A 26,436-nucleotide genomic window follows, 5' to 3' on the forward strand; every position below is an offset into this window, starting at 1 on the left:
ATACAAATGGCCAAGAAACACATGAAAAAATGTTCAGCTTCACTAGCTATTAGAGAGATGCAAATTAAGACCACAATGAGATACCATCTAACACCGGTTAGAATGGCTGCCATTAAACAAACAGGAAACTACAAATGCTGGAGGGGATGTGGAGAAATTGGAACTCTTATTCATTGTTGGTGGGACTGTATAATGGTTCAGCCACTCTGGAAGTCAGTCTGGCAGTTCCTTAGAAAACTAGATATAGAGCTACCATTCGATCCAGCGATTGCACTCCTCGGTATATACCCGGAAGATCGGAAAGCAGTGACACGAACAGATATCTGCACGCCAATGTTCATAGCAGCATTATTCACAATTGCCAAGAGATGGAAACAACCCAAATGTCCTTCAACAGATGAGTGGATAAATAAAATGTGGTATATACACACGATGGAATACTACGCGGCAGTAAGAAGGAACGATCTGGTGAAACATATGACAACATGGATGAACCTTGAAGACATAATGCTGAGCGAAATAAGCCAGGCACAAAAAGAGAAATATTATATGCTACCACTAATGTGAACTTTGAAAAATGTAAAACAAATGGTTTATAATGTAGAATGTAGGGGAACTAGCAGTAGAGAGCAATTAAGGAAGGGGGAACAGATAAGCTATTTAACGTTCTGGGGATGCCCAGAAATGACTATGGTCTGTTAATTTCTGAAGGTTGTAGTAGGAACAAGTTCACTGAAATGTTGCTATATTATGTAACTTTCTTGGGGTAAAGTAGGAACATGTTGGAAGTTAAGCAGTTATCTTAGGTTAGTTGTCTTTTTCTTACTCCCTTGCTATGGTCTCTTTGAAATGCTCTTTTATTGTATGTTTGTTTTCTTTTTAACTTTTTTTTTCATACAGGTGATTTGAAAAAAGAAGGGAAAGTTAAAAAAAAAAAAAAAAAAAAGAAAGAAAAAAGACAAACAAGGGAAAAAAAAAAAAAAAAAAAAAAAGATGTAGTGCCCCCTTGAGGAGCCTGTGGAGAATGCAGGGGTATTCGCCTACCCCACCTCCATGGTTGCTAACATGACCACAGACATAGGGGACTGGTGGTTTGATGGGTTGAGCCCTCTACCATAAGTTTTACCCTTGGGAAGACGGTTGCTGCAAAGGAGAGGCTAGGCCTCCCTGTATTTGTGCCTAAGAGTCTCCTCCTGAATGCCTCTTTGTTGCTCAGATGTGGCCCTCTCTCTCTGGCTAAGCCAACTTGAAAGGTGAAATCACTGCCCTCCCCCCTACGTGGGATCAGACACCCAGGGAAGTGAATCTCCCTGGCAACGTGGAATATGACTCCCAGGGAGGAATGTAGACCTGGCACCGTGGGACGGAGAACATCTTCTTGACCAAAAGGGGGATGTGAAAGGAAATGAAATAAGCTTCAGTGGCAGAGAGATTCCAAAAGGAGCCGAGAGATCACTCTGGTGGGCACTCTTATGCACACTTTAGACAACCCTTTTTAGGTTCTAAAGAATTGGGGTAGCTGGTGGTGGATACCTGAAACTATCAAACTACAACCCAGAACCCATGAATCTCGAAGACAGTTGTATAAAAATGTAGCTTATGAGGGGTGACAATGGGATTGGGAAAGCCATAAGGACCAAACACCACTTTGTCTAGTTTATGGATGGATGTGTAGAAAAGTAGGGGAAGGAAACAAACAGACAAAGGTACCCAGTGTTCTTTTTTACTTCAATTGCTCTTTTTCACTCTAATTATTATTCTTGTTATTTTTGTGTGTGTGCTAATGAAGGTGTCAGGGATTGATTTAGGTGATGAATGTACAACTATGTAATGGTACTGTAAACAATCGAAAGTACAATTTGTTTTGTATGACTGCGTGGTATGTGAATATATCTCAATAAAATGATGATTAAAAAAAAAAAAAAAAAAAAAATAGGCTTTTATTTTCCAAAAGCCCCTCTGGGCTTACCTTCTTTCAACCCTCTGACTAGATGCAGAAACAGGACAAGCCATGAATAAAGCACAAATAGAAATACTTTGTAGAAATTTCTGGGGTAATATTACTTTTCACAAAGGTAGTGAGTAATTTAAATGTGTGACAGGACAGTTTAAGATATGACTGTTAAATTCAAGAAACAGCAATGTTTAGTTGCAAGGAATGAAATATTAGCTAGGTTTAAAAACACACCGCAAATGAATTCCATAAAAGCACATATGTATGGAAAATATAATAACCAGATCATTTTACCATGAATAAATAAGCATTTCAAATTTAGAATCATAGAAACTTAGATTTTTTCCAACACATTTTGAGAGTTTAAAAAACAAGGAATTAATAATATCTAAAGCTATGACAGCTTTCAGAATACCCCATTTTATTAAAATTGAGATTTCTGATTATTATTCCTTAATAATGACAATTCTCTTTATGAGAATTAATAAATCAGGCTAAATGCTAATTAATATGAGTTATTACTTTGTAGCAATAAATCATAATAATAAAGAACATGGCTTCAAGAATCAGCAGCCTCAAATTAATATAAACATCAGCTCTGTCAGTACAAGATATGTAACCCAGCCAAGTTATTCAATGAGCTTCAGTTTCTTGTTATATTAAATTGGGATAATAATATCACCAACCACATACGATTATAAAAATTAAATGACATAATCCATTTTAATTAATTTTTTACTGTTTTGTATAACTAATAGCATAGTTCTCAACTTACAGAAAGTATGTATCTCTTTATTATCATCATTACTACTATTACTACTCAATTTGAAGGCCAATCTTCTGTGTCTCCACATATAGTCTTTTAGGATCATGTTCTGTATATCTGTCAGGTTGTTTTCCATTTCTGAAATGCCAACTCCGTTTTTCTTCGTTAAGTTAAACCCTAAATGTTTCCAATAGGTCTGACATTACAATAACTTTCCTTACTAACCACATCCCATAATAACATTCCTGCTGTATTGAACTCAGCAATTATTGTGCATGTAATCTGCACTACACAGGTTTATATGCCTATAATTACTTTTCTAGCTGTATCACAGATTTAATAACTCCATATATGTTATCCACATTTTCTGCTAAATAAAATCAGAACTTTTATGAACTAAAATTACCTCTTGCTTTTCTATAAAAAAGAAAAACATTTCAAGAAAACTAGTGTAGTGGTAGGCATACAACAGGTGTTTAATGCAAGTTTTTTTTAAGTTTAATTGTATTGCAACATCATTAACAAGATCATGTGGATCACTTTAGCTTTCCAATCTTACGTTCATCATTCAAAAAGTCACAGAGTTGAATTAGCTCTCCAAGGTATTTACAAGTTCTAAAACTTCATTGCTTGAATGCACCCAACTGAAATTCCCCACTCCCTTCTAATACAGGTACTTACATAATTTAATTTTATTTATATAACAGCTCCCAAGTTTTGAGTGCATATGACCACAATCTGAATTATTTGAGAATAATTTGGAAGATATCATGCCCCAAATTAGAGGTACTTTCCATCAGGACAGTTGAACTGTGCTCCTTCAAATGTTTCCCTTTCCATACTAAAATAAGTGCCATTTTCATATACTTGATTAATGGGTTGCTGCAGAGAATTTAAAAGCCAACATTTCTCCTTTCTTAATTCTGTTTCTTTCTACCCACCCTGTTCACCCTTTCTCTATTCCAAAATTACTAAAGATTCATTGCTTATAACAAATCAAGTAATATTCATGTAACCAAGGAAATTTCTATTCCTTGTTGCCCTATATATATAAATATAACTAAATCCGTATTGATTTAGCTTGTTGTATAGGGAGCAACCAAAAAAATTAACCTGATAGAAGGGAAAGAAAGTTAATAATAATAAATGAATGTGGACAGGGAAAACAGAAAGTTTTCCAAATTACCCAAATTATTTGACAATAATATGGCCCTATCTCTAAGATAGTATTCCATTTTTAACTGACGCTATCTACTATTGTGTCAGTATAGCATATTTTGATAGAGGGGGGATAGGGTCTACATTATTAAGGAATCAGAATTGTAACACATTCCTAAATCTCAACTAGCTGCTTTTAGTTCTCCACATTTTGCCTCCACATTCAAATATACCAAATACTGGCCCCCCTTTCAACTTCTCTACTTCCTCGTAGGAGCAAAATGAATATCATAGTTATTGATTTTTTCCCTGGAAAAACAAAGATTCCACCATAGTTTAAAATAAGCATGCACCATGCAACATGCAAAAAATACCTTGAGTTTCTTATTTTCAGGGCCTGTTGACATGAACAATGTACAAGGTGAAATTGGCTCCTTGGTTCTTGTTAGAGAAATGAGCGGTGGTGGGGTTGAAACAGATGACCTGTAGTTGGATGTTGTGCTTTCAGATTTCCCAGGTCTTGAAGGCAAGGTTCTACTGCCAAAATTTGGGAGCAGTGCTGAGGGACTGAGCTGGAGTTCCTGGGTGGACAGATTACTATGAGGGAGAGAGGAGGACCCCTGGCTGGGAAGAGGGGCAGAACTAGCACTTAAGATAGGGGGTGAAGGAGGAGTTGAAGGATTCTTCCCCTGGCCTGACAGTTGTGGTAATGCCCTCTCAGATCTGTTAATTAGGTTTGAAAGAGCTGGGGAAGGATGGAAACATTTCTCTGGAGAGGAGAGTGTGGCTCTCTGGTTAATAGGAGAAGATACAGAAGATAATGTAGATGAGGCTATAGTGGAAGGGTGTGGGTCAAGTCTCCTGGGCTTTTCAGGAGGCCTGAGATCAGTGTCCTGTCTGGCCTTCAAAGAAGAAAGATGAGAAGAGCTTAATGGAACTGGAGGAAGAGCAGCAGAACTCAACATATTGGGCTGCAGAGGGGACAGTGCTGTATTGCTTTTCAAAGAAGTGGGTGATGGTGTTTTTTCCACATTCAAAGAAACAAGGTTGCTACTGACATGTTTTGTAGGAGAAATGGAGGGCGCCTGAGAAAGGGGAGTAGACTTTTTGAAAAAAGGTAAGTGAAGGGATTGTTGGGTAAGTTCAGAAACCTGGTATTCCCCTCGGTCTGGAGACCCAGCTCTCAAAGAGCAACTTGAGAGTGATTTCTTAGGTGTGGGTGGGGTTTGCTTTACTTTTTGATCGAGTGTGAGCGTGGAAGACGTCAGGGAGTTGAGAGAGAACGTTGGACAGGATGCAGGGGAAAAGGGTCTTTGGTGAGAAGGCTTTGACTTGAGAATAGCAGTGAGAAGGGAAAGCCTAGAGGGCACCAGGCATTTCACCCCTGACTTTGAGAGATTTCCACTAGATGACATTTGGCTACAGATGGTGGAGGAAGAGCCATGGAAAGAGGAAGTAAATGCCTTTGGACTTGGAGAGAGTGAATGCGTGACAATACGGACTGGTATGTATGAGGCTGAATTCGACTTCAGAGAAGCACCGGAGGCTGGTGAAGGAGAAGAGGTTCTCAGACTTTCTCTGGGACTAAGGACATGCGAGGTTAACGTCGTCTTCTTCAGAACTTCAGGTGTCAGTCCAGGTTTTTGAACTGCTGCACTTGGACTGGATAAATTAGAACCTGATAGCTGGGGAAACTGTAACATCGAGGAGGTGCCTTTCGATGCAAAAGAGGGTGAAGAGTGAGTAGAAGTTTGAAAATACGAAGCTGTTTCTTCCACAAAGCCCCCACTGCCATCCAGCCTCCTAGTGTGGAACTCCTCTAGGACAGAGGCTTGGTCGAGGTTAACTGAGTCAGGTTGTGTTTTCTGATTAGTTGGAGAAACAAAGGAGAAAGCAGGTGGTTTACAGGCAAGCTGATCAGAGGTAGTGGGAGAAGTTAACTAGAGGAAAGAGAAACAGACAGATTGAAACAGGATATTATTTGTGAAACTATAAAAATATTTATGTCAACTTGTGAGTTCATGCAAACAGTCCTTCTATGAGTTTACACAAGAAGAGGCATATTAGACTTCCATAAAAATGAAGAAAATGCTGTTTTGCCAATGAGGCATTGTTTTGAATTTGAAATAAAGTATAAATAAACTCTGAAGTATTATATCCTATAATCTCATTTATTCCCAGAATATAAACCAATATAAAATTGTGTCTATGTTTCCATGTGGAAAATAATTCCATCGGCAAAATGTAAAATATTTATCTTAATTTAGAACTGTGTGATTTGAAAAGATATAAATCAGCATCAGTATAAATTTCAAAATTTACTTTGGAATACGAAATAAATTTTCTTCCACTGTAAGAATATAAACCGCAATATACTAATAATGACTACCATCCTTAAAAGATTTAACACATTTCAAATGTTTAAAATTCTAAAAACTTGGACAACTATAACATGTTGTAAATCTGAAATATTACCCAGAGTCAAAAGATACAACACCCAAAATAAACATAGCATGAAAAATTGTATGAGTAAAAGAAAAGTCCAAAAAATTAGAGGGTGTTTTAGCTCATTAAAGATATTCCCCTAATTATTTACCAGAATGAATATTTAAGAAATACTATGGGTTGTGGGGAAAATAATAGGTTCTCTTTCATGTCAAAGCCAGACCAGGTTATAAACGTAATCTACCTCTCAGAATCCCAACCAAATAAAGAGAAAATAAAGAAACATTGTATCATTTACAAGCAGGCTTGGGATAGCCCCTGATATAAATGGGTGTAGTCTTGTGCTATTTTAAAAATCATCTAGAACTTTAGGACATGAACTAAAACCATAAATGATTCTAAAGCAAAATCTTTTAAACAGATTTTCCTTCAAAGAGTATTTATTGATTCTATCATTATAAATGGATAAACACTCATGTCTAATAAAGAATTTAGGGAACAGAAGTCATTCAAAATATTAAGGAATATTTTGTGTCACAGATATATATAATGCATTAGACACATATCAGGAAAATATATATGAAAATAACAACTAAACTTAGCAACAACTTCGTTAACAAATACATTAAAAGAGATTTCTTGATTTTGCTTCACAGCATGTTAAGAACAGGTTTACTGCAAAATGTTCATACCACAGTTTTGAGCTCTAAAAATATTTAAAATTGATAAGTTCAAACAACTCACCACAAACTTCTGAGTTTCTAGGAAAATATAGCCAAAATATTCCTTTCTTCTCTATGTAAATTCATGTGTGTATTTGCAACACAGAAGTCTTGCAACATAAATAATATTTGATTGAATATATTGGCATAACCCAGAATACCCAAAAATGAAGGATAATTGAAAAATCAAGCAGAATTCAATCAAATTGAGAATGAAAGCTTAACAATTCTCTCACCCAAGTTTTACTTAGAAACAACTGTGCTTAGCCAGTGTTTACATAACTGATCCATGTGGTTAGAGAACATATTCAAATCAAAGAACTACTAGATAGGCAGCTGAAAGTTTCTGCCACTAGAGAATGACAACATTTTTATTCAGTTATGTGATCATTTATGGTAGAATTAATAGTTAATGTTTAAGAAAGCATTCTCTCATAGTTAATAGTATACTCAGGGTATTGTTAACCACAAACAAAAGGAGAGGTCTTTTTAAATTTTTTCCTATGATTGGTCTCTCCTCACAGTAACATTGGAAACATTTCAAAATGTCATCAATGCTTTCTCCATGTCTTAATCTATTACAATGAATTGAAGGGCTTTCCTTCATGACAGAGTCTCTCTCTTTCTATCAGTCACATCTCCTTCACCCTCTGCTATATTTCATTTTAGGTTTTAGTAATACTTTGTTCAGTCTCACACTTCTTGTCAGTATTGTCAACATTCCAGCCATCTTGGTCTCTTCCCAACTCACTCTTGCCAATCCACTTGGCAAATCCCCACCCTTGAAACAATCCCACCAGCTGCCATTATGTTCCTAAACCCAGTCCACTTAAAGCTTCTGTGCAAAAAAATTTAAAACAACCATGTTGATTGGCAGGACCACTGCACTTGATTTATGAATTGTTCTCTGCACAAAAGCGCCCGCTGAGAGTAGGGGCTGAACTTCCCTGCATCTGCACAGAGGGGGCGCTTTTTTCTAACTCACCTATGGGTCACGTAAGGCACTGCAGATTGGTATTTTCACAAATTCAAGATCTGTAGTCTCAGCTGGGCCCTGTGCCCCTCAGCTTTTTTACTGGTTGTTTTGATTTGTTTGTTTTGACCTGTTCTGCACAACAGCTTCTCCAAAAGGTTAAAATTCTCCACTAACCCCTTTTGTGCCACTTTCTCCATTACACTCAACAGATGACCTAGATTTCTTCTCTCCAAGAAAATTTGAGATTACCAGGAAAACCAGATTTTTCTAGATCCACCCTCATCCACTTTCCTTCATTCTAAACAAGGTTAACCTTTATTTCTCCTTTTGAAAGGTAGTTCTCTCTGTGCTCAGAATCACAGCAGCTCTTGCTGTCTTAGGAATATCATTTGATCCATTTCCTCCACAGTCTATGTATTCATCTTTTTTTTTTCTTTTCTACCAGCTTTCTCATTCTAACATAAATATAAACCCAAAATTCACCCAGCCTTTTAAAAAATACAATAATAAAACTTTAGCAGATTGTACAAATGCCCACAATTCTCTATTCATTCCATTAAAAAGGCAGAGTCCTTTTTCCCACCCTCTGGGTTGGCCATATGGCTTGTTTTGGCCTATAGGCCATTGGCAAATGTGATGCCAGCAGTGGCTGTAAGGCACTTGCACATTGGGGCTCACTGGCTTGTCGGGCTTGGAGCATTTCCATGACATGAACGAGCCCAGGATAATCTACTGGAGGATACGAGACCATATCTCAACAGACAGCTAACCAGCCATCAGCCAACCCAGCAGCCAATCACAGACAAGTGAGTGAGCCTCAGCAAAGAGCAGATGAGCCTGACACAGCACTGCATAACAACCCAGGTGATCATAGTTCAAGTTTTTGACCTGCAAAATATGTGAGCTAAACACTAAATTTGGGGGTGGTTTGTTAAATAGCAAAAACTAACTGATAAAAACTCACATACACATACACCAAAGCCTTTCTGGATCCTATATTTCTCATAGTCACAGCCAATTTTGCTCTCTTAATAGCCAAGTGTGTACTGTACCATTTCTGTAATGATTTCCTTACTTCTTGGTGCAGACAAGCCCTAAGGTGATTCACAAAGAGCAATGCCTTTGTATAATCCCCTCTGCTTGAGTGTGGGTAGAAACTATGACTTGCACCTAACTAATAGTATGTGGCAAAAGTGAAGAGACTCTAGAGGTAAAATTACATTTTCTAATCAGTTGACTTTAAATTAATCAAATGGGAGATTTTGCTTTATGGGTCTTGACCTAATCAAGTGAGCCCCTTACAAAGAGGATCTGAAAGTGAGACTCCAAACAGTAGATACTCTCTTTCTTTATTGCTAGTTTTGAAGACTCAAGCTGCCATGAATTCTACAGCCTCAAAGAAATGAATTCTGCTGACAACATGAGGGAGCCTGGAAATGACCCTTCCCTAACTGAGCTTTCAGATGACAGTGCAGCCTGACTGGCACCTTTGTTTCAGACTTGTGACACTGTGCGCAAAGAACCCAGCTGAGCTGTGCCTGAATTTCAGAACTACAGAAACCAGAAGACAATAAATGTTTTCTAAGGTGCTAAATTTGTAGTAATTTGTTAAGTGGCAATGGAAAATGAATACACTTCCCATTGACTTCTTAACAGCACTCTCCCCACCACCCCAACCCCACATATACTGACATCACCAAGGTCTGCAATGAGTTATTTTTTCCGAAATCCAACAAGAATTTGGATCCCTTATCTTTTTGGATTTCTCTGTAAAATTTGACATTTCCAGTCTCTCCATCCCTTTCAAAACTGTTTTTATCTGTGGCCTCCATTTCATCACTCTCTCTTAGTTTATTTCCTACCTTTCTGATGAGTCATTTTTATATGCCTGTGTGGGCTTCTCTTCTTCCATCCTCTTCTTATATGTCAGAACTTCCCTGACTATTTCCGCTGTTTAGAATGCCCGGACACTTCTTGTCTGCCTGGGAAACTTGTACCCGCCCTTTAAGTTGCACCTCATACAACATTGCTTCTGTGAATAGACCAGGCAGAGGTAGCTGTCCTGCCTCTAGGGTTCCATGTTTCTGAACATGTTATTTTCATTGCAATTGTTTGCAGTTATACCTGCTTTCCAAGTTCCTTGAAGGCAACCATGTTTTTTAAAGTTTGTACCTCCTAATGTCTAGTGCATAGCATATTACCTTCATGAAAGAATAAAGAAATGGCATGACTAGTAAATGCAAGAACTAAAGGACACAGAGAGTGGGGATATGGTGTCTTCTATGAAGAGGATATCATCACCCTAGTCAGGGACTCTCCTCTCTTATTCTGCTCTAGTCTCTGGGCAGTAAGGTTTGGGGTTAGGGAGAATCATGGGTTCTGATGTCTGATTCAGTTAGGGTGGTTTTGCCTCACCAGACAGAGAGAAGTTTGAGTTCTGACATCAATAAATCAGGCTACCCTGCTCTTAAAAGGCTACATCACAGTTCTGCTGGAATAGTCAAAGAAACTTGATTTTCCATGAGTGTACAGTCAAGTCTTATTATTCACAGTGGTTGTTTTCTATAAAGTTGCCACAAATACTGAATTAGCATATACTGAACCATTGCTTCTATGGGAAATACAAGATTAGGTTCCGGCGAGCCTCTGGTTACAACAGTTTTATTAACTGATCAGTGCATAACCTTGTTTTATGTGTGTTTCTGTTTAAGTATACCTTATTTAATATATATTGTTGGGTCATTAACACTGAACTCACACCCAATGGCACTGTCACTTATGCCAGAATGAAACTTCCTAACACACATATTTTCTCCAGAAGGCACATAACAGCTTTCTTGCACTTAGAAACACGAGGCAGCACTCCAGCACGACACATGGGGGCCATTTTAAACAGCAAGATGACCCAACAAAAAGCACAAAAATATGAAAAATGTGGCACTAAATACACCACACAAAGGACACTTATTTGCAGTAATAGGAGAGCTGAAACAAGAAGGCAGAGTGTAACCTAGTTCAACCTCGGCTGGGAACATGGACATTAAGCAACTCTAATTTTTCACCACTCTGTGCTTGTCCGCAAATGACCACACAAGTGCCATGAATACAGAATCTGTGAATAATGAGTATGGGCTTTACTTCCTTTGGGCCTTGGACTAATGACACAAATTAATTTACCCAGAGGAGACAACAAGCCATCAGCCAGGGATTGCAAGGATTCTGCCATCCTCAGAGCAGAGCGCGGGATCTCCCACTGATTCAGACAAATTCTCCTAGGCATATCCGGTCTCACTCACCACAGAAGGCAACAAAGAGGAGGGAATCGTACACTCAACCTAAGCAAGAAGGGAAATGGAGAGGTGGCAAGGGGATGCTCCCTACAAAGGGTTTTTAAAACAATAAATCACTTGTCCCAGGACTGTATATATCAATGAAAAGAATGAAGACTTCTAAATTTTTAATAGTCACCAACTGCTACAGGAAATTATTTGATCAAGAGGATCCACTTAGATTCTGAGTAACTACTCGAATCATCTCTCACCTGCACCTGCTTGGGCAAGGTCAGACTCCTTTTTTTTTTTAACTTTGCAGTCAGGCCCCAGGTGGCTCTGCTCTGCATGCAGGTAGAGAGTCATCCAGCTGATGGTCATGTACAAATTGCTTCCTGGCATAGTAATATAAACATGTCATTATTCAGGCACAACTGGTGGCACTCTAAGCTAGTCAGGCCAGCAGTTAGCAGAATCAAACATGGAAATTCAACCTCTCAGCTTCTCTCAAGGCCTTCAACCTTAAGGCTAAAAGCCATGGGTGATTGGATTTAAGTGAACAAAATACACAGAAGACAACCCTGAACTATGAGGGAGGAGTCTTTCAGTCTTTTCCACACTCTATAATAGTTTTCTGTCAGATATGGATGCTTATTAAAAGAGTTCATTTAAGAATGCCTATCCCGTTTGTAACACAAGATCATTACAGAACCAACTTGTGAAGGGGAGGATCATTCGTTTATTTATTCATTTGTTAATCAATCATTTTCTAAACATCTACAGTGTTTCAGACATTGTGTTTGGCAATGGGAACAGAAAGTAAGAAAAAAATTGGGGGCAAGTTGCTCACAAATCTAGTAGGGGTAAAGAGACACATAAAAGGATATTGTAATGCAATGTGTTGATATGAGCAGGATATTTCATCACAGAATTAAAGCCCAGAATACAAGGAAGGTTTCCAAGTTTGGGACACCATTCAAATCATTTGTTCTAATCCTTTCCATGGATCCATGAAATCTAAGTACTTAATAAAAACATATGCTAATGTCTGAATTCCCAGCATTTTCAAAAATCCTCCTTTATTTAATCCCAGCTAGTTCTTCTGACCTTATTTTCCATGTTCTCTCCCCAGTTCTTACATTTAAGCTACATTTTAACAAATGTATTAAACTTCTCTCTCCTGACATGTTCCTTACCCTGTGCCTCGAAACATGCTGCTATCTCAAACTTCTTAAATACAGTGTATATTTGCTCTCTTAAAGCAAACATTTATTGAGAACCTAAAATGGACTAGGCAGTGTCCCAGGCACTTTACATATATTATCTCATTTATCTTGACAACCGGGAAGGATGATATTATCACCCCGTTTTAAAAATGAGGCAAGCAAAACTCATGATTTTAGGTAATTTATCCAGAGAAAAATGGCCAGTAAGTTTTCTGTCTCTTTTCTGTTATCTGATCCCATCCCCCACACATGACCTCCCTGTCCTCTCACCTCCCAACCATTTCTCAACTTGATTTCTTTTTTTAATTTTTTTTCTTTCAATACCCCTATTCAACTTGACTTCTGTCCCTATCACTCCATTAACACTTTTCCCACTGAGGTGATCAAATGACCTCCTCAGTTCTAGATTCAATGGATTTTAGGGGTACTACTTTATGTCAACCTGTTTTATTTTTACACTACAGAATCCTATTTTTGTTGGAAGTCCCTTTAGCTTTTCTTTCATGGAGCTCCTCTCTCCAATTTCTTTGTTCCCTTCTCTCAGTCTCTTTTGTTGGTTTCTCTTCCTTCATCCTTCAGCTCCTTTCGAGCAACCATGTGGTACCAGCAAAGCATCTCAAGCTCAACATCAGATCTCTTATCTCTTCCTAGCCCCTCCAAAGACCTGTTAATTAATGATGCCAACATGAGTCCAATCTCCTTGGTTATAAACATTCAAATCCTTGTTTCTTCCCACATACAGTCAATAAACAAGACCAGTTAATTCTACCCGTCAAATCTCTCTTTTCCTTCCCACTGCCTTAGCTCCAGCCTTTATCATAGTACTTTCAGATAAATCACTGTGTGTTTGTGTGTGTTTTCTCTCTGTTTTAACACTATTCTACCCCTAAGTGAGGCAATTCTTAGATTTTTACATCAACATTCAATGTCTTTTCTTACTAATTTTATCTAAAAGGATTTTTATTTAACTGCTTATTTTATAGAGCAGTTCTACTTTTGACTGACATTTAAAATTTTAAATTGTTTAGTGATTCTCTTAAAATAATGTTTTGACTTAAACATGCCACTTTAAAGAATGTATCTGGGGCTTCTATACATTCAACCCAGTATTTATATTGACTATGTTCAAGATAATATAGCAACCACTGTAGGAAACAGAAAAATATAAAATTATAAGTTTAATAAAAATGAGTTAAACATGGACTTTATCTTTCAGGACTTTACAGTCTGCTAGGGGAAATAAGGGGCTTATGTAAAGAGTTACAATGCAAACTAAAATATGATAATTATTATAAAAGAAGTTTAGCAAAAGGCTACCAGATTTGTACTGAGGGAGACTTTGCTTTCACTTGAGTGTGTCAAGCACACTTCTTGAAGGAGTCAAAATCTGAGCTAGGCCTTTAAGGACAAGCAGGATATGAACTTTTGAATATTTATTTTTTTCTACACATCTTATTGAACCCCAACAATGTGCAAAGTACTACACTAAGTGCTAAGGATACAGAAGCTAACAAGAGACAGTCCTTGACTTCAAGTTTTTCTCAGTCTAGTGGGAAAGAAAGACAAAATCAATTAATACAACCTGGTAAAGGGTGTTATAATGGAGATTTTCACAAAAGGCTACAAAATATAAACAAAGGCACAAAAATGGAGTAGGAGCATTAATCCTCCTCAAAGGAGATATCTCTTTGAAGGGGTGCTACTTGAGCCTCACCCAAAGTGGAGACGGGGGGCATGGAAAGAGAGAGGCATTCTAAGAAAAGGAATCAGAGGTTTGGGGATGGAAAGATATGAAGTGTGTACTTTGATGAGAGTTCAGGATAGCTGAAGAGGTTTAAGACGTGACTAGACAAGGGAGTACTGGCTAAATTATAGAAAGCTTAAAGGTCAGACTAAGAACTAAAGATACTTTTTAGGAATAGTTTAATAAATTATTGCTGCATAACTGATAGCATTAACGCATTGGCAATTCTATACATACATCCATTTTTTCTGATACACCATAAACTCACTTAATTGACAGTATTTCTGAATGAAAAACTTATGTTGTTGACATCAGATAACCTGATCATGGGATGTTCTTTAGATCTACATTCTATTTATACTACTGATTATGTTAAGCTTTGTAAACTACCTTCTTTGGTGCTCTGGTCATCTTTCTTTAGTTTTTATTTTCAGGTAACCATGATGGTTAAGTTCATGTGTCAACTTGGCCAGGTTATGGTGTCCAATTGTTTAGTCAAGCAAGCACTGGCCTGATTGTTACTGTGAGGAAATTCTGTGGACTTTAATCTTCAGTCACTTGATTGCATCTATGGCTGATACATCTGCAACCAACTAAGGAGATTGCCTTCAACAATGAGAGACATCTCATCCAATCAGTTGAAGGCTTTAAAAGGAGAAGTGATGATTTCAGCAGTCAGAAGAGAGAATTTCCATCTCTATTTCAGGTACCCAGCTTCTCCTGAGGAATTCATCAGAAATTCCCAGCTTGTGGCCTGTCCTACAGAATTTGGAGTTGCCCATCCCCATAGTCGTGTGAGACAATTCTTATAAAAATCTCATAGTATTTACAGATATCTCCTGTTGGTTCTGTTTCCCTAGAGAACCCTGACTATTACAGTAATGGTCATCTTATTTTTATTTTGTTATGAGTTACTATTCATCACTCAAAGGTATTATTACACGTACTAGAGATAGGAACAATGGCTGCTTCCAAACATTTCAGGATCCAGTACTCCTCCATTACTGGTAATCATTATTTTCAGCCACTACCAAAGAACTAGGTTGATCTTTGCCTTTGTATATGGAGACTTGAAACCATGAACTATAACCTAGTCCTAAATAAACTTTTATAAAGTAAAAGATCCCAGCATATGTATTGTGTCTCTAGTTTCATATGTTTGTCCCATGAAAAAAAAAAAAATATCTAGCTCAGTTGGAAAAAAATTCTATGAAATAGGAAAAAGATACATCAAAGACCCAAAAATTGCTTCATTAAGAATATTTTCCTTTTTTTTTTTTTACCTCAAAAGGGCCACATTAAATTACCCTCTACTGACAATGGAAATCCCCACATTTCCTCTTGATTATTCCATCATCTTTCCTGAGACAAGAAATAAAAGTTTAAGCCTATCCTATCACAGCTGACTACTAATACCTTTAATTATAAGGTTAGAATATTTTGAATAAAATTCAAAAGGAAATAAATGTTTTAGTCCAGTAGGCCTGGATGGAGACACCAAAGTGAGAGTCTTCCATTACTAGAGGACAACATGATGCTTAGATCCTTCAAGATAATATAAATACAATATCAGTAAGTCAGGGAAGGCTGCAGAAATAAATGTAGGAGGGCACCAAGAGTAAGTTGCCTACTCTACAATTTTACATGAATCCTAGTAGTAGTAAAAAGCCAATTCATTAATTTCATGTTCTCCAAGCTACCTTGGGATGCCTGAAAATGCCTGATCTAGTAGATCCTAAACAGGGCTTTGCAGTACCGACTCATGCTCATTATTGAGGAGTTAGAACTCACATCACCTACCCTCTCCCAAAGCCAACCTCTACATTTCTGACATTCTATGTCTTGTCAAGATCATTTTTACATTTCATTACACCAAATAGCCATCAATGGCAAAATCTTCCTGTTTTTCCCTTCAAAATGCCTCTCTATCCTTCCCCCACCTTCATTTTTTCCTGCCACCACAGATATGGGTCTTCTACACCACAGGCACCCCACTTTGAAGAAACTATTCAATCTTGCTAAGTTTTGGGGTAGAATCTTTTCCCTACTTCTCTGAGTCCAGCCTTACTCTGGTGACTTCCAAGACCACAGTGAACCAGGCATTTTCCTTTAGGCACACATGGCAAAATTATTTTCCTTACATACTCTTTTTTCCTAGTTTATCCTTTTACTACTCTTTTACTAGATTAAGATCAATGAATCTATATCTAATATCCATTGATGTCTTCTCACTAGATTCTTGTCATATTTCAAATGTGTCTTGATGCACCCAGCTCACCAAGCACTCACTCTCTCCTGAATAAAGAAACTCCCAATATCAAGCTTCTCCAAAAATTGTTCCAAAAGAAGAGGTAATATTCCTCCAAATCCCCTCCAGCTAAATGTGTTACTAAATGTTTTCTGTTCAGCCAGCTGTAGAGTATAATCGCATAATCTTTTTATCTTATGAATTTATTATCTGTGATTACACTGTGATGATATATGGTCTTGGGATTTGGGGATTTTAATGTACTTTTTTCTTGAAGAGTTTTGTATGCCTCAGACATCCAAAGACAGAGGGTATTTAATGCTTGATTTTGATTTTTTTTTTTTAATGGCAGGAAGATAAAACTTACCTGCCCGTGCTTTTGCTGAGGGACCAGCCCATGAGGCATTTCAGGATGCAATGGGGCCGGGAGATCAGCACTCCGTGTCTTGGGACGCACGGCATCGGAGACTAGACTGGAGGAGATTGCTAGAGTATTGGGTCGGGTGATTCCAGTGCCCCCCACCACTGGGGGGTCTTGGTCACCTTTTCTGCCTGTGGCTTCATCTTCCCCTTCGGAGTCCAGAATAAAGACATATTCAGCTTTGAAGAGGTCACTTTGCTGCATTCCTTGAGGTTCGTTTGCTTTAAATCCTCTTCCTTGTGAAATCTTTCCACTAACTTTTGAAGAATAATTTAATGTCCCTTGGTTTCTTCCTTGTTGCCCCCCAGCATTCAAGGTCAGGTAGTCATTGGAATTAGACTGAAAAAATGTAGAAAGGGAAAAGCATTGGCATAGGTTTCATAAAAGTTTTTTTTTTTTTTTTTTCCCCCCGGCATGTAAACTGAAAAGCTTAACCCAATTATAATCTCCAAGGACAAGAGTTTTAGAAACCATATTTAAAAGATCAGATTGGCCTAGGAGAGATTGGGTGGAAGTTAATGGTTTACTGTTACTGCCCTCTGTTTGTCCATCCAAGCCCAAGCAAACAGGGCTCAGAATCAACATCAACAAACAAATCTAATTGCCTCCAAATAAAATATGATTAAAAAAATTGAAATTTTTTTCCATGAAGATCTGTCCTGAAGGAGTAGATTTCATGAAATAAACAGAGATTGGACAAGGATTCAGATGAGGGTCAAGCAACCTGTATATCTTTTACAAATTAGGGAAGGAAGGAAATCCTACTGAAAAGATCTGAAATAATATAAATCTCTCTAAAAGTCTGAGAGGATAAGCAAAATTGGAACAAAATGCATAGATATTCAGACAAAACAATCTAGACTAATTGGGAAGAACTCATGAACAGAACACCAAAAAATGTAGGCATTTTTAGTCCAAAGTATTTTTTACTGTTATTTTATTTTGGATTTGTAATTCTAAATCTTTTCCCAGCCAATCTTCTATGAATACACAGTTTATGAGGTTGAGACTAAGACAGCTTTACCAAGCTACCAAAACATTTTTTTTTTAAATGAAAGCAACAGTGTACACTACGATTGTGTTTAAAAAACCCAATGTCAATTTTCTGGTTTTGATAACTATTCAGTGGCCATTATTTTTCTTTTCTTTGCAACTCTGCTTTAAGTCTAAAATTCTTTCAAAATAAGAAACTAAAGAAAACACTAAACAAGCTAACAAGTTCAGCACTGGTGGTCAATTTAGTATGTATTAATACATGTGTATGTATTATATGCGTGAAGAGAAAATAGAAGTCAAATGTTGATTAGATATAAATAAACTAAGGAGTTGATTTTATACTCCCATGCTACTCTTCTCAGCTGACAAATGATGATATAGTGAAGATAAAACACAAAACACCTGTGATTAGGATTTCTCTGCCAATGGTCATTTCACATATTAAATTACAAGATCTTAACAAAACCCAAGCTGCTAAGAAGTTTAAATTAAAAAATAGAAGGATTCAAAGACAGATTGCATATCATGGAGAGTAGCAGAGAATATTAAAAGCCGGCCAAAAAAAAAACACCTGGTTTTTGTAAAACATTATCAATGATCTAAAATAGCTCCCTTCCCCCACACTCCCATGTCTTCTACTCCTTTGCTCTGTGGTATTTTTTCACAGCATTTATCACTACCTTAGTTTTTATTATATACTTTTCATTTTATTTCATTGTCTGCCTTCCCAATAACCAATAAGTCATATGAGAAAATTTGTGCTATTCATATTTGAATTCACAGTCCCAAGCCCATATTATATGTCCAGTAAATTGTTCTTAAATATACATGTGAATGATTACTTGCCCTACTCTATTATAATATTAATATGTTTACAAAATGGGAAGAAAATCTTTAGCCTTTTGAAGATATGGTTGTAAACGTATAATTGCAATCAGCAAATGAATATAATAATCCATTTTAGGAAGTTTTGGAGATTTACAACAGAGAATGATTCCTATGTCTATGGTGTCACATCATTTATAGGGCCTAAAAACAAAGGATCCCAAAAACATATTGTATGTACTTGACTACTGTCAGAGACAAACTTCCCAGAAATTCCTTATGCAGTATTCAGGATTTCTCTGAAATAATTTGGTCCTATTAGTCTTTGAAATAAGATAGCAGCATTGAAAATCCTGGGATCCCAGTTACATTACTATCTTCTAGATAAGAAGTTTTCACATAGACAAGGTAAATCAGTTTATTTTATTGCTTTCCAGTTGACTCAAGTTCCCCCAGTCTATTTTACCTATAATAAATCAATATTAAAATACATTTTAAAGAGGAAAAAAAGCTACCCATAATTTCACTATTCTAACTTAGGTCATTTTCAGGGTTTTTATTGGTTTGTTTTAATGTCACTTCCACTCTTGGTCTCATTTTAGATAAGTGTAATCAGGATATAAATATAATTTTACAGTTTATCAGGTAATATAGTAAGGTTAACATTTTCCATGGAATTGCATAATCACCCTAATTATAGCTTTGTCAAGGTATTATCAAATCCTTTTCTCTGGTTGTTAGATATTAGGTTGTTTTTACTTTCCCCTAGTTATTATCTTATACAATATTATACTTCCTTTGTAATATTCCCCTAGGATATAGTTCCAAGAAAGTTTATGGGCAGTTTCATGACTGTGGATAAAGGTCTTCCAACAAAATTATATCAATTTGCTAGGAGCAAAGCCACGTACCAGCAGCAAAGTCTGAACATGGTAGTATATCTACAACAGCCACAACACTGAATATTACATTTTTTAGCATTGCTAATTTATTACACGTAAAACAACACCTCATTATTTTATCTTGTATCTTCTTTTGAGATTAAATTTAAACTTTTTTTGAAGTCCATTTTTATTATAGTAAGATACATTTCGGAGGGTATGTGCCAGGAGACAGAATATCACACAAGTAACAAATAATAGGGCTCCAACTCAAAAGGGCTGAGAATAATACATTCAGAGAACCTAGAATTTAATAACATTTAATAACCTTTTGCATAATTATATTTTTAGTCAACCTTAAATTTCACACTCATCTTACTTTAAGCATAAGAAATAAACATTCATACAAATTTCCAAGTCATTACTATGGACAATTTAATATAAGTGTTCAAAAGAAAGAAAGAATAAACATAATCCTACCCTATTTACCGTTTCTGGATTCTTATCTGGTTCCTCGGGAATTTTAACAAGGAATTTAGAGGTGTCAGCCAACTGAGAGTGGGTTGGTAGTCTTCTGACAGTGGGGACAAATGTGAAGACCAGAGGTTTGGCTTCAGAATCACCCGAAGAGACCTATGAGATACATAATAAATAAGACTTTCAGTTTTGTCAAAGGTTTATCTTGACTTTATTTCCTCTATACTCATTTATTTTGATAAATTGCCTATTGCCCTGTGATCATGTGTATGACTGCCAAAGAAAACAGCTATAAGAAGAGTCAAAATGTATCAAAACCTTTCCTTATGATATCATATGCCAGAGAAAGCAATACAACCCCAGGCAGATCCCATTGTAGGGAATGGCAATAAAGCAGTAGGTTGGCAAGCCGATCAGATGGACCATCACAGGGCATCTCCACCTCAGTGGAGTCATCCCACACACAGCATCTGGTCCTCAGTTTTGAAATGAACTTGTATCCATTTGACCCTGGTTAGCAGGCACAATTTATTGACCCACAGTCACCGAACATGCAAAAACTTCTAACATTTTATCCTTAACAAGAAGTTACGCCTTTCTGGCTACCAGAATACCAGTGCTGCTCTCAAGGATATACCTTCTCTTTTATTCATTCAAACATAATTTTATTAAGTATTTGCCATGCCGCAAGCACTCAGGATTGAGAGATACAATGATGAATAGGAAACAGGCAACAGATAACTCACAAGCAGAACAAGAGCATGCACAGAATACAAAGGGAACAGTGATGAGGGGTGTCCACCCAACCTGACATGCTCCGCAAAAGACAACACCTGACAGTGAAGTCCAGGTGAAGAGGAGGCTAAGGCTATCCCAGGCTGACAAAACCAGATGAATCAGGACATGGAAAGCAGCAGTGGGGTGTGTGCCAAGCTTGGACTTTGTCTTATTGACAACAGAGAAACATTATAGCACCACAGACTGGTAAATGGCATAATCATAGTAGAATTTTAGGTAGATAATTCTGGTTTTAAAAGACACAAGGCTAGAGACAGGCACAGTAAGCCAAGAGCAATAGACTGAGGAGTAAATGGGAAGGGAGGAAGAAGAGATGGTACTTTAGATATCTCTTTCAAGAAGTTTGACTGAAAAATGAAGAGACAGGTTGAGAGCCATGAGAGAGGAAAGTAGGGTCAAAGAAGGCAGTTTTACTATTTTTATTTTTAATGAGGTATACTTAAACAGATCTATAGGCTGGGGGAAGGACCAATAAAGGAAGCAAGGGTCAGAGTTGGAGCAAGGTCCTGGAAGAAGGAAAAGGACTAGGTTAAAGGAACAGAAGAAGGAACATGGCCTCCTTTGAGAAATGAATAAACACGGAAAAAAGTTCACGAAATTGGTAGAGTGGGAGAAGCAGTAGAAGTGAACGATGAGGAAAATCACTATTGAGATAATCAATTTTCTTGATAAAACCAGCCCCATCTAGGCAGAAAACACTGTCCCTCTGCAACTTCCAGACCTATGTCAGCAGGACTATGATGAACCCTGGCAAAACCGCACCCTCTTCTCCCTTCAAGCTATGTCACCTCTTTCTGCCTTGGACCCCTAGGGCCTTACCGCAGCATGCCCTTCAACCCTGTTCATGCCCAGCCCATGAGAAAACTAGAGCTACAAGCCACCCCTCTATTCCTTTATGTTATGCATATCCCTGTTTTCTTTCCATCTTGTACCTGGCTCCAACTCTTGAAACCTTTCACTTATACTTTCTGTAATTCAGTCAATAATGGCAAAATCCCCCATACTCTTACCCTCTTCTTTGAATATTCCCTTCACCTAATAGTTCTAACTAAAACTTGTCTGTCTACTTCTCCAGAAGCTCTCAGTGGTAGCTATCTTCTTTCCACAGCCCCTGTACCTCCAGATCTGGAAGTAGGAGAGATGTTGTCTTTGCTCCTTTTTAAAGTTGCCACACCATTATTCTTCCTTCCTACCTAAAAACCTCCAGCTTTGAATCTCACGCCATACCTCTCACTACCCCTCCTTGTTTTAGTCATCTGTTCACCCAAATCAAATGCTTTTTCCTCAAAGATTTAATTCCTGGCTCATACTGCTCTCTCTAACACTATTCTTTTTACAATACCTGGCTATTTCGATATGCCAATAGATCATCTTTCTAATGTCATGTTTCTTTGATCTCCACTCTTCCTTGCCTTTCATAGCCCTAGCCTAGAACCACAGCTGCAACCTTGCCATAAATTCAGGTTTTATTATTCTCTGAACACCATCCCCTTTCTCTTCTTCAACTCCCTCTAGTACTGCAATGCCAACATTCCTCGAACCCCACTAGGGTGAAAGTACACTGATCCTTCCAACACTTTGTTTTCCCACACTTCCTTTCTTAATCCATTTTAATGGCAGTAAATCACAATCACTCCCTTGAATACCCCTCAAATCCTTTGTCCTCTCTCACATCATCATCCCTATTTAAGTCCTTGCTAAATCTAACCCTCTACATACTTGACTCCTGCACCACAGAAGTAAACCGTGTTGGAGAAAATCGCACAACCACGTTTACTGGTCTCACTCCAAATGTATGACCCTACAGACTCTAACATTCAGTGGTCCGGTAGCTGAAGATGAACTGGTAAAGGTGACTCAGAGTTTTTGGGAAAAGAGAAAAGCCTAGACCATCAATGACAGCAATGGGAAAGAGGTCTGGCCAGAAACAAATAAATGAATTGACAGACCAGACTGAAGGCCCAGCCCAAATATAAACCCATGAATTTGTAGTGAAGCAATTTTCTTGGCTGTTTGATATTCTTTCCAGGGATACTCAGCTGCCTCTCAGAGGAACAGAGACAGTGAATTGTAGCCTTTACAGAGTTGATGTTTGGAGATAGTTTTGACGGAAAGTTAGAGTACAAGGAGATTGAGGGCACCACGGAGAGTAGAGCAAATGATCAACCAAGGAGTTCCATCTAGATAGGTTCAAGGGAGGAGAGGTCTCTGTGGTTCAGGAAAAATATTTTGATGGTATGGAGAGTTTTCAAAAGAACTACCTGAAGTCATGATGTGGTTTATGGGATTTTAAAATTTAGAAGTGCGATAGTAATTCTAGATGGTTACAAAGTTCAGACTTTGACCTTGAGTATCTAAGATGAAAACAAAAAGGATACAGAGGTTGCAAAGGTCAAGGAACTGTGATATGAGAAAGTTGACAGGGCCATCTATGTGGAAATAAAAGCCACATTGGATGATGGTAAGGCTGGGCTAGAAAGGGAGACAAATGGCTTGGTGGCACAATCTTCAATAAATGTGAGGCCAGGGTCAGAACGTACCTGGAACAGGGTACCTGGGACAGAAGATTATCAACCAGAGAGTTTTTTTCTCGATGAGCATAAAGCCAAGCAAAGAGAAGGGATATCCTTGTAGGAGACTTCACTGAAGTTCTAGAAGAGCCTAACAAATTAACTCTAGACCACTTATTATAAGGTATAACTTTCCGATAACTGAAACACCTGTACCTTCTAGAAAAAAACAAGTATGTTTTTAGGGGTTGTAAAATACACAGACAAATCCTTCTGAGACAACTTTCATTTTTCAATACTCTTTTCTGTCTTTAAAGCTATTTGTAATTATTTCACTATTGCAATCATGTCAGAATTCCAAGGTTCATCAGAAAATAATAAAACAATGCTTTCCTTTGTATGTAGGAACATTAGATACCTTGTAAGATTTAGGAAGTCCACTAGTCATATAAGCACTACACAACACAAAATGCTTAACAACACACTTCCTAGGTTGATTATTTTCTAGGGAGATTTCTTTGCATGACCAATCTCATCAATGTCATGATGGAATGGAAAGTGGAATTGCTAAGTGGTTTTAGCTAAAACTGAGGGTAGTTTAGATAATTAGTCATCGAATATCATTTGACTAGGAAAGAAAGATATTTCTTTAGGAGCCAAGGAACAAGAGATGAAATTCTGACCTTGACCGCAGGATCTATGGGCCTGCCCTCACCTCCTCATAAGATGACTATAGGTCTATCTTGGGTTCCATCCAGTGCAAATTTAAATACTGATATATAAAGGACTTATACAGTGTATGTGTCCCATGGTTATGAAATACATATAACCATTATTAACAGTAGATGTCTTTGCCTTCTAAAACATATACATTTACTTCTCCAAAAGCCTTGCACAATTTGCATAGCTCAATTCTACATAAACCTCTAAAATACAAATAGATTTCCACCATCATTACGTCACAAACCATAGACTTTCTAGAGGCTATTAGCTATAACTTTACTGAATAAAATGGGAACAAATTATGAATGAAAACTGATGCTTTAATGAATAAGATGTACTTTTATAACAACTGAATTTCTAAACATAATTGCATGTTGACAATTGAGGTAACTAAAAAGAAGTAAATTTTTTCCTTCTACTTTATTATATTTTCATGCAGAAACATCCATAACCTGCATAAAATTTCTCCACCAGTGCAAGAGCACAATTTCCAATTTTAGTTGGACCAGCACATGATGTCAATCAAGAATAAAACAAAAGAAAAGAAAATCTAACAGGACTAAAGACTTATTCTTCTTCCTGGGTTACTGGTGGAGAAAAAGACCAGGGATAAAATTCCTATCCATACACATAGCCTCAGAAGAGCAACACAAAAAGGGCAATAGCTTGGTATTCACTTTTAAGATAGTACAATGTTACCATGAGACTCTTTCCACCTTCTTTTCCTGGCATCCTCCTTTCTTACTAAGGATCCAATGTTCATTTGCCCAGAATTGCAGTTGGAGGACAGATTGGAATTTCACTAGCCACACTACGCAGCATTCAGTACAGTCACTTGTTAGCAAGTAGACTATTGAATCCCTTGTTTAGAAAAGAAAAAAATATTTGCTGTTTCACTGCATTCTGTGGCCAAGTTCCAATGGAGCCCAGAAATGAATTGCTATGGTGATGAAAAATCATTTTCCACAGAAAGCAGAAACAGATGCATGTTAATAGCATTGCACATGCTAAATGCCAATTAACACTTTCAGTTGTCAATGCTGCTTAAACATTTTAGTTCCTATCCTTAGGACAGTATTTTAATAATGGAATTAGAGTTGAAAGGATTAAAATGTTTTCCTAAGTACAGTTTGACATGCTTGAAACCTCTGAGGCTGTCACCTCTTCACTCGACAGCCTAATAATAATTTGAGATGTTTTTCCCCATGTCATGCAAGCTAACTGCTCCTCTGCTCAGTTTTGGGCTGTACTGCCTTCATTTCTTACATTTCTCTAGAAGTTCTCTCCCTTCCGATGTTGACACCCACACTCACAGATGGCCACTAGCCTCCTGTTAAAAAGAGACATTCCAGAGTGTCCTAACATTAACAACACACCAAAGAGCATTTCCTTTAGTTGCCCAGTAAGCAACTGTTTTGTCTTTATCAGCTCACCCTTTCCACTAACTGCTAGATAACATTACATTTTGCTGTACAGCCAAATGTATCTACACCCGGGCAGCTCTCCCTTAAAGCCTCTTGCAGCAAACACCATCAGCACAGTGCACTGCCTTTAAAAGTTATTGAAAGCATTAAGGAAAGACTTCCTTTTACCTGGGGTGTAGTCTGAATGCTCCCTGCTAAGATGCACTGGTTCATTTGGAAGTAATTGTTCCCGCAGTCACTCGGAAGCCCCTGATCTGGAAGCATTGATTCACCACATAAGGGAGTGAGCAAACCAATGACTGAGGTGGGAAGGGAGCCTCTCACTAAAACAACACACACACACTCACACGGAAAAAAAAAAAAAGGAATTCTAAAAAGAGGTGAAGTGGAATCCTCCCTTAATTGGAGAATTTCATCAGCTCCAAAGAGTAGATTTATGTTCATATAATTTTTAGATTTGGAACTTCACGAGAGTTCATATTGACTGCTGAAATGGAATCAGAAGTAAAGAAAAAAAAATTCCACCTATATGTGTCTGCCCTCTTTTCTCTTCATGCGAGTATTCCAATTATACATTCTGTGAAAGGAAGAGAGAAGCCAGATTGTGCAGTGATGAGAGGCTGATGGAGAGCCCCAGTATCTGCCAATCTCGATGATCATTGGTCACGCTCATGGAGAGCATTTAGAGGTGCAACCACATTCAAACACTGTATTTAAATCAAGACCATAAAATGCAGTGATTGTTTTTGAAAAATCAATAATTTTCATTATCGCTCCACAGCATATAAATAGCAAGCAATGACAAAGGAGCATCTGTAGTGACTGAAGGTTTGCTACCTAACAAAATTAGCTCTAAAATAAAGCTTGCAATCA

The 26,436-nt window shown here is 37.5% G+C and overlaps 1 protein-coding gene across 1 annotated transcript in view; it reads right to left on the reverse strand.

Moving 5' to 3' along the window:
* The window catches only part of LOC119539691 (muscular LMNA interacting protein), a 159,160-nt gene extending 133,333 nt beyond the window's left edge, over positions 1-25,827 (reverse strand). Inside the window, exons 1-4 of the mRNA XM_037843397.1 lie at positions 25,732-25,827; positions 20,112-20,264; positions 16,876-17,268; positions 4,253-5,818 (exon numbers count right to left, since the gene is read on the reverse strand). Of these exons, the coding sequence (XP_037699325.1) occupies positions 4,253-5,818; positions 16,876-17,268; positions 20,112-20,264; positions 25,732-25,827 (2,208 nt within the window). The remainder of the gene's footprint in view (positions 1-4,252; positions 5,819-16,875; positions 17,269-20,111; positions 20,265-25,731) is intronic.
* Positions 25,828-26,436: the final 609 nt, after the last annotated feature.

This window comes from Choloepus didactylus, chromosome 7 (genome assembly GCF_015220235.1).
Source record: "Choloepus didactylus isolate mChoDid1 chromosome 7, mChoDid1.pri, whole genome shotgun sequence".
Taxonomy (NCBI): Eukaryota; Metazoa; Chordata; class Mammalia; order Pilosa; family Megalonychidae; genus Choloepus; species Choloepus didactylus.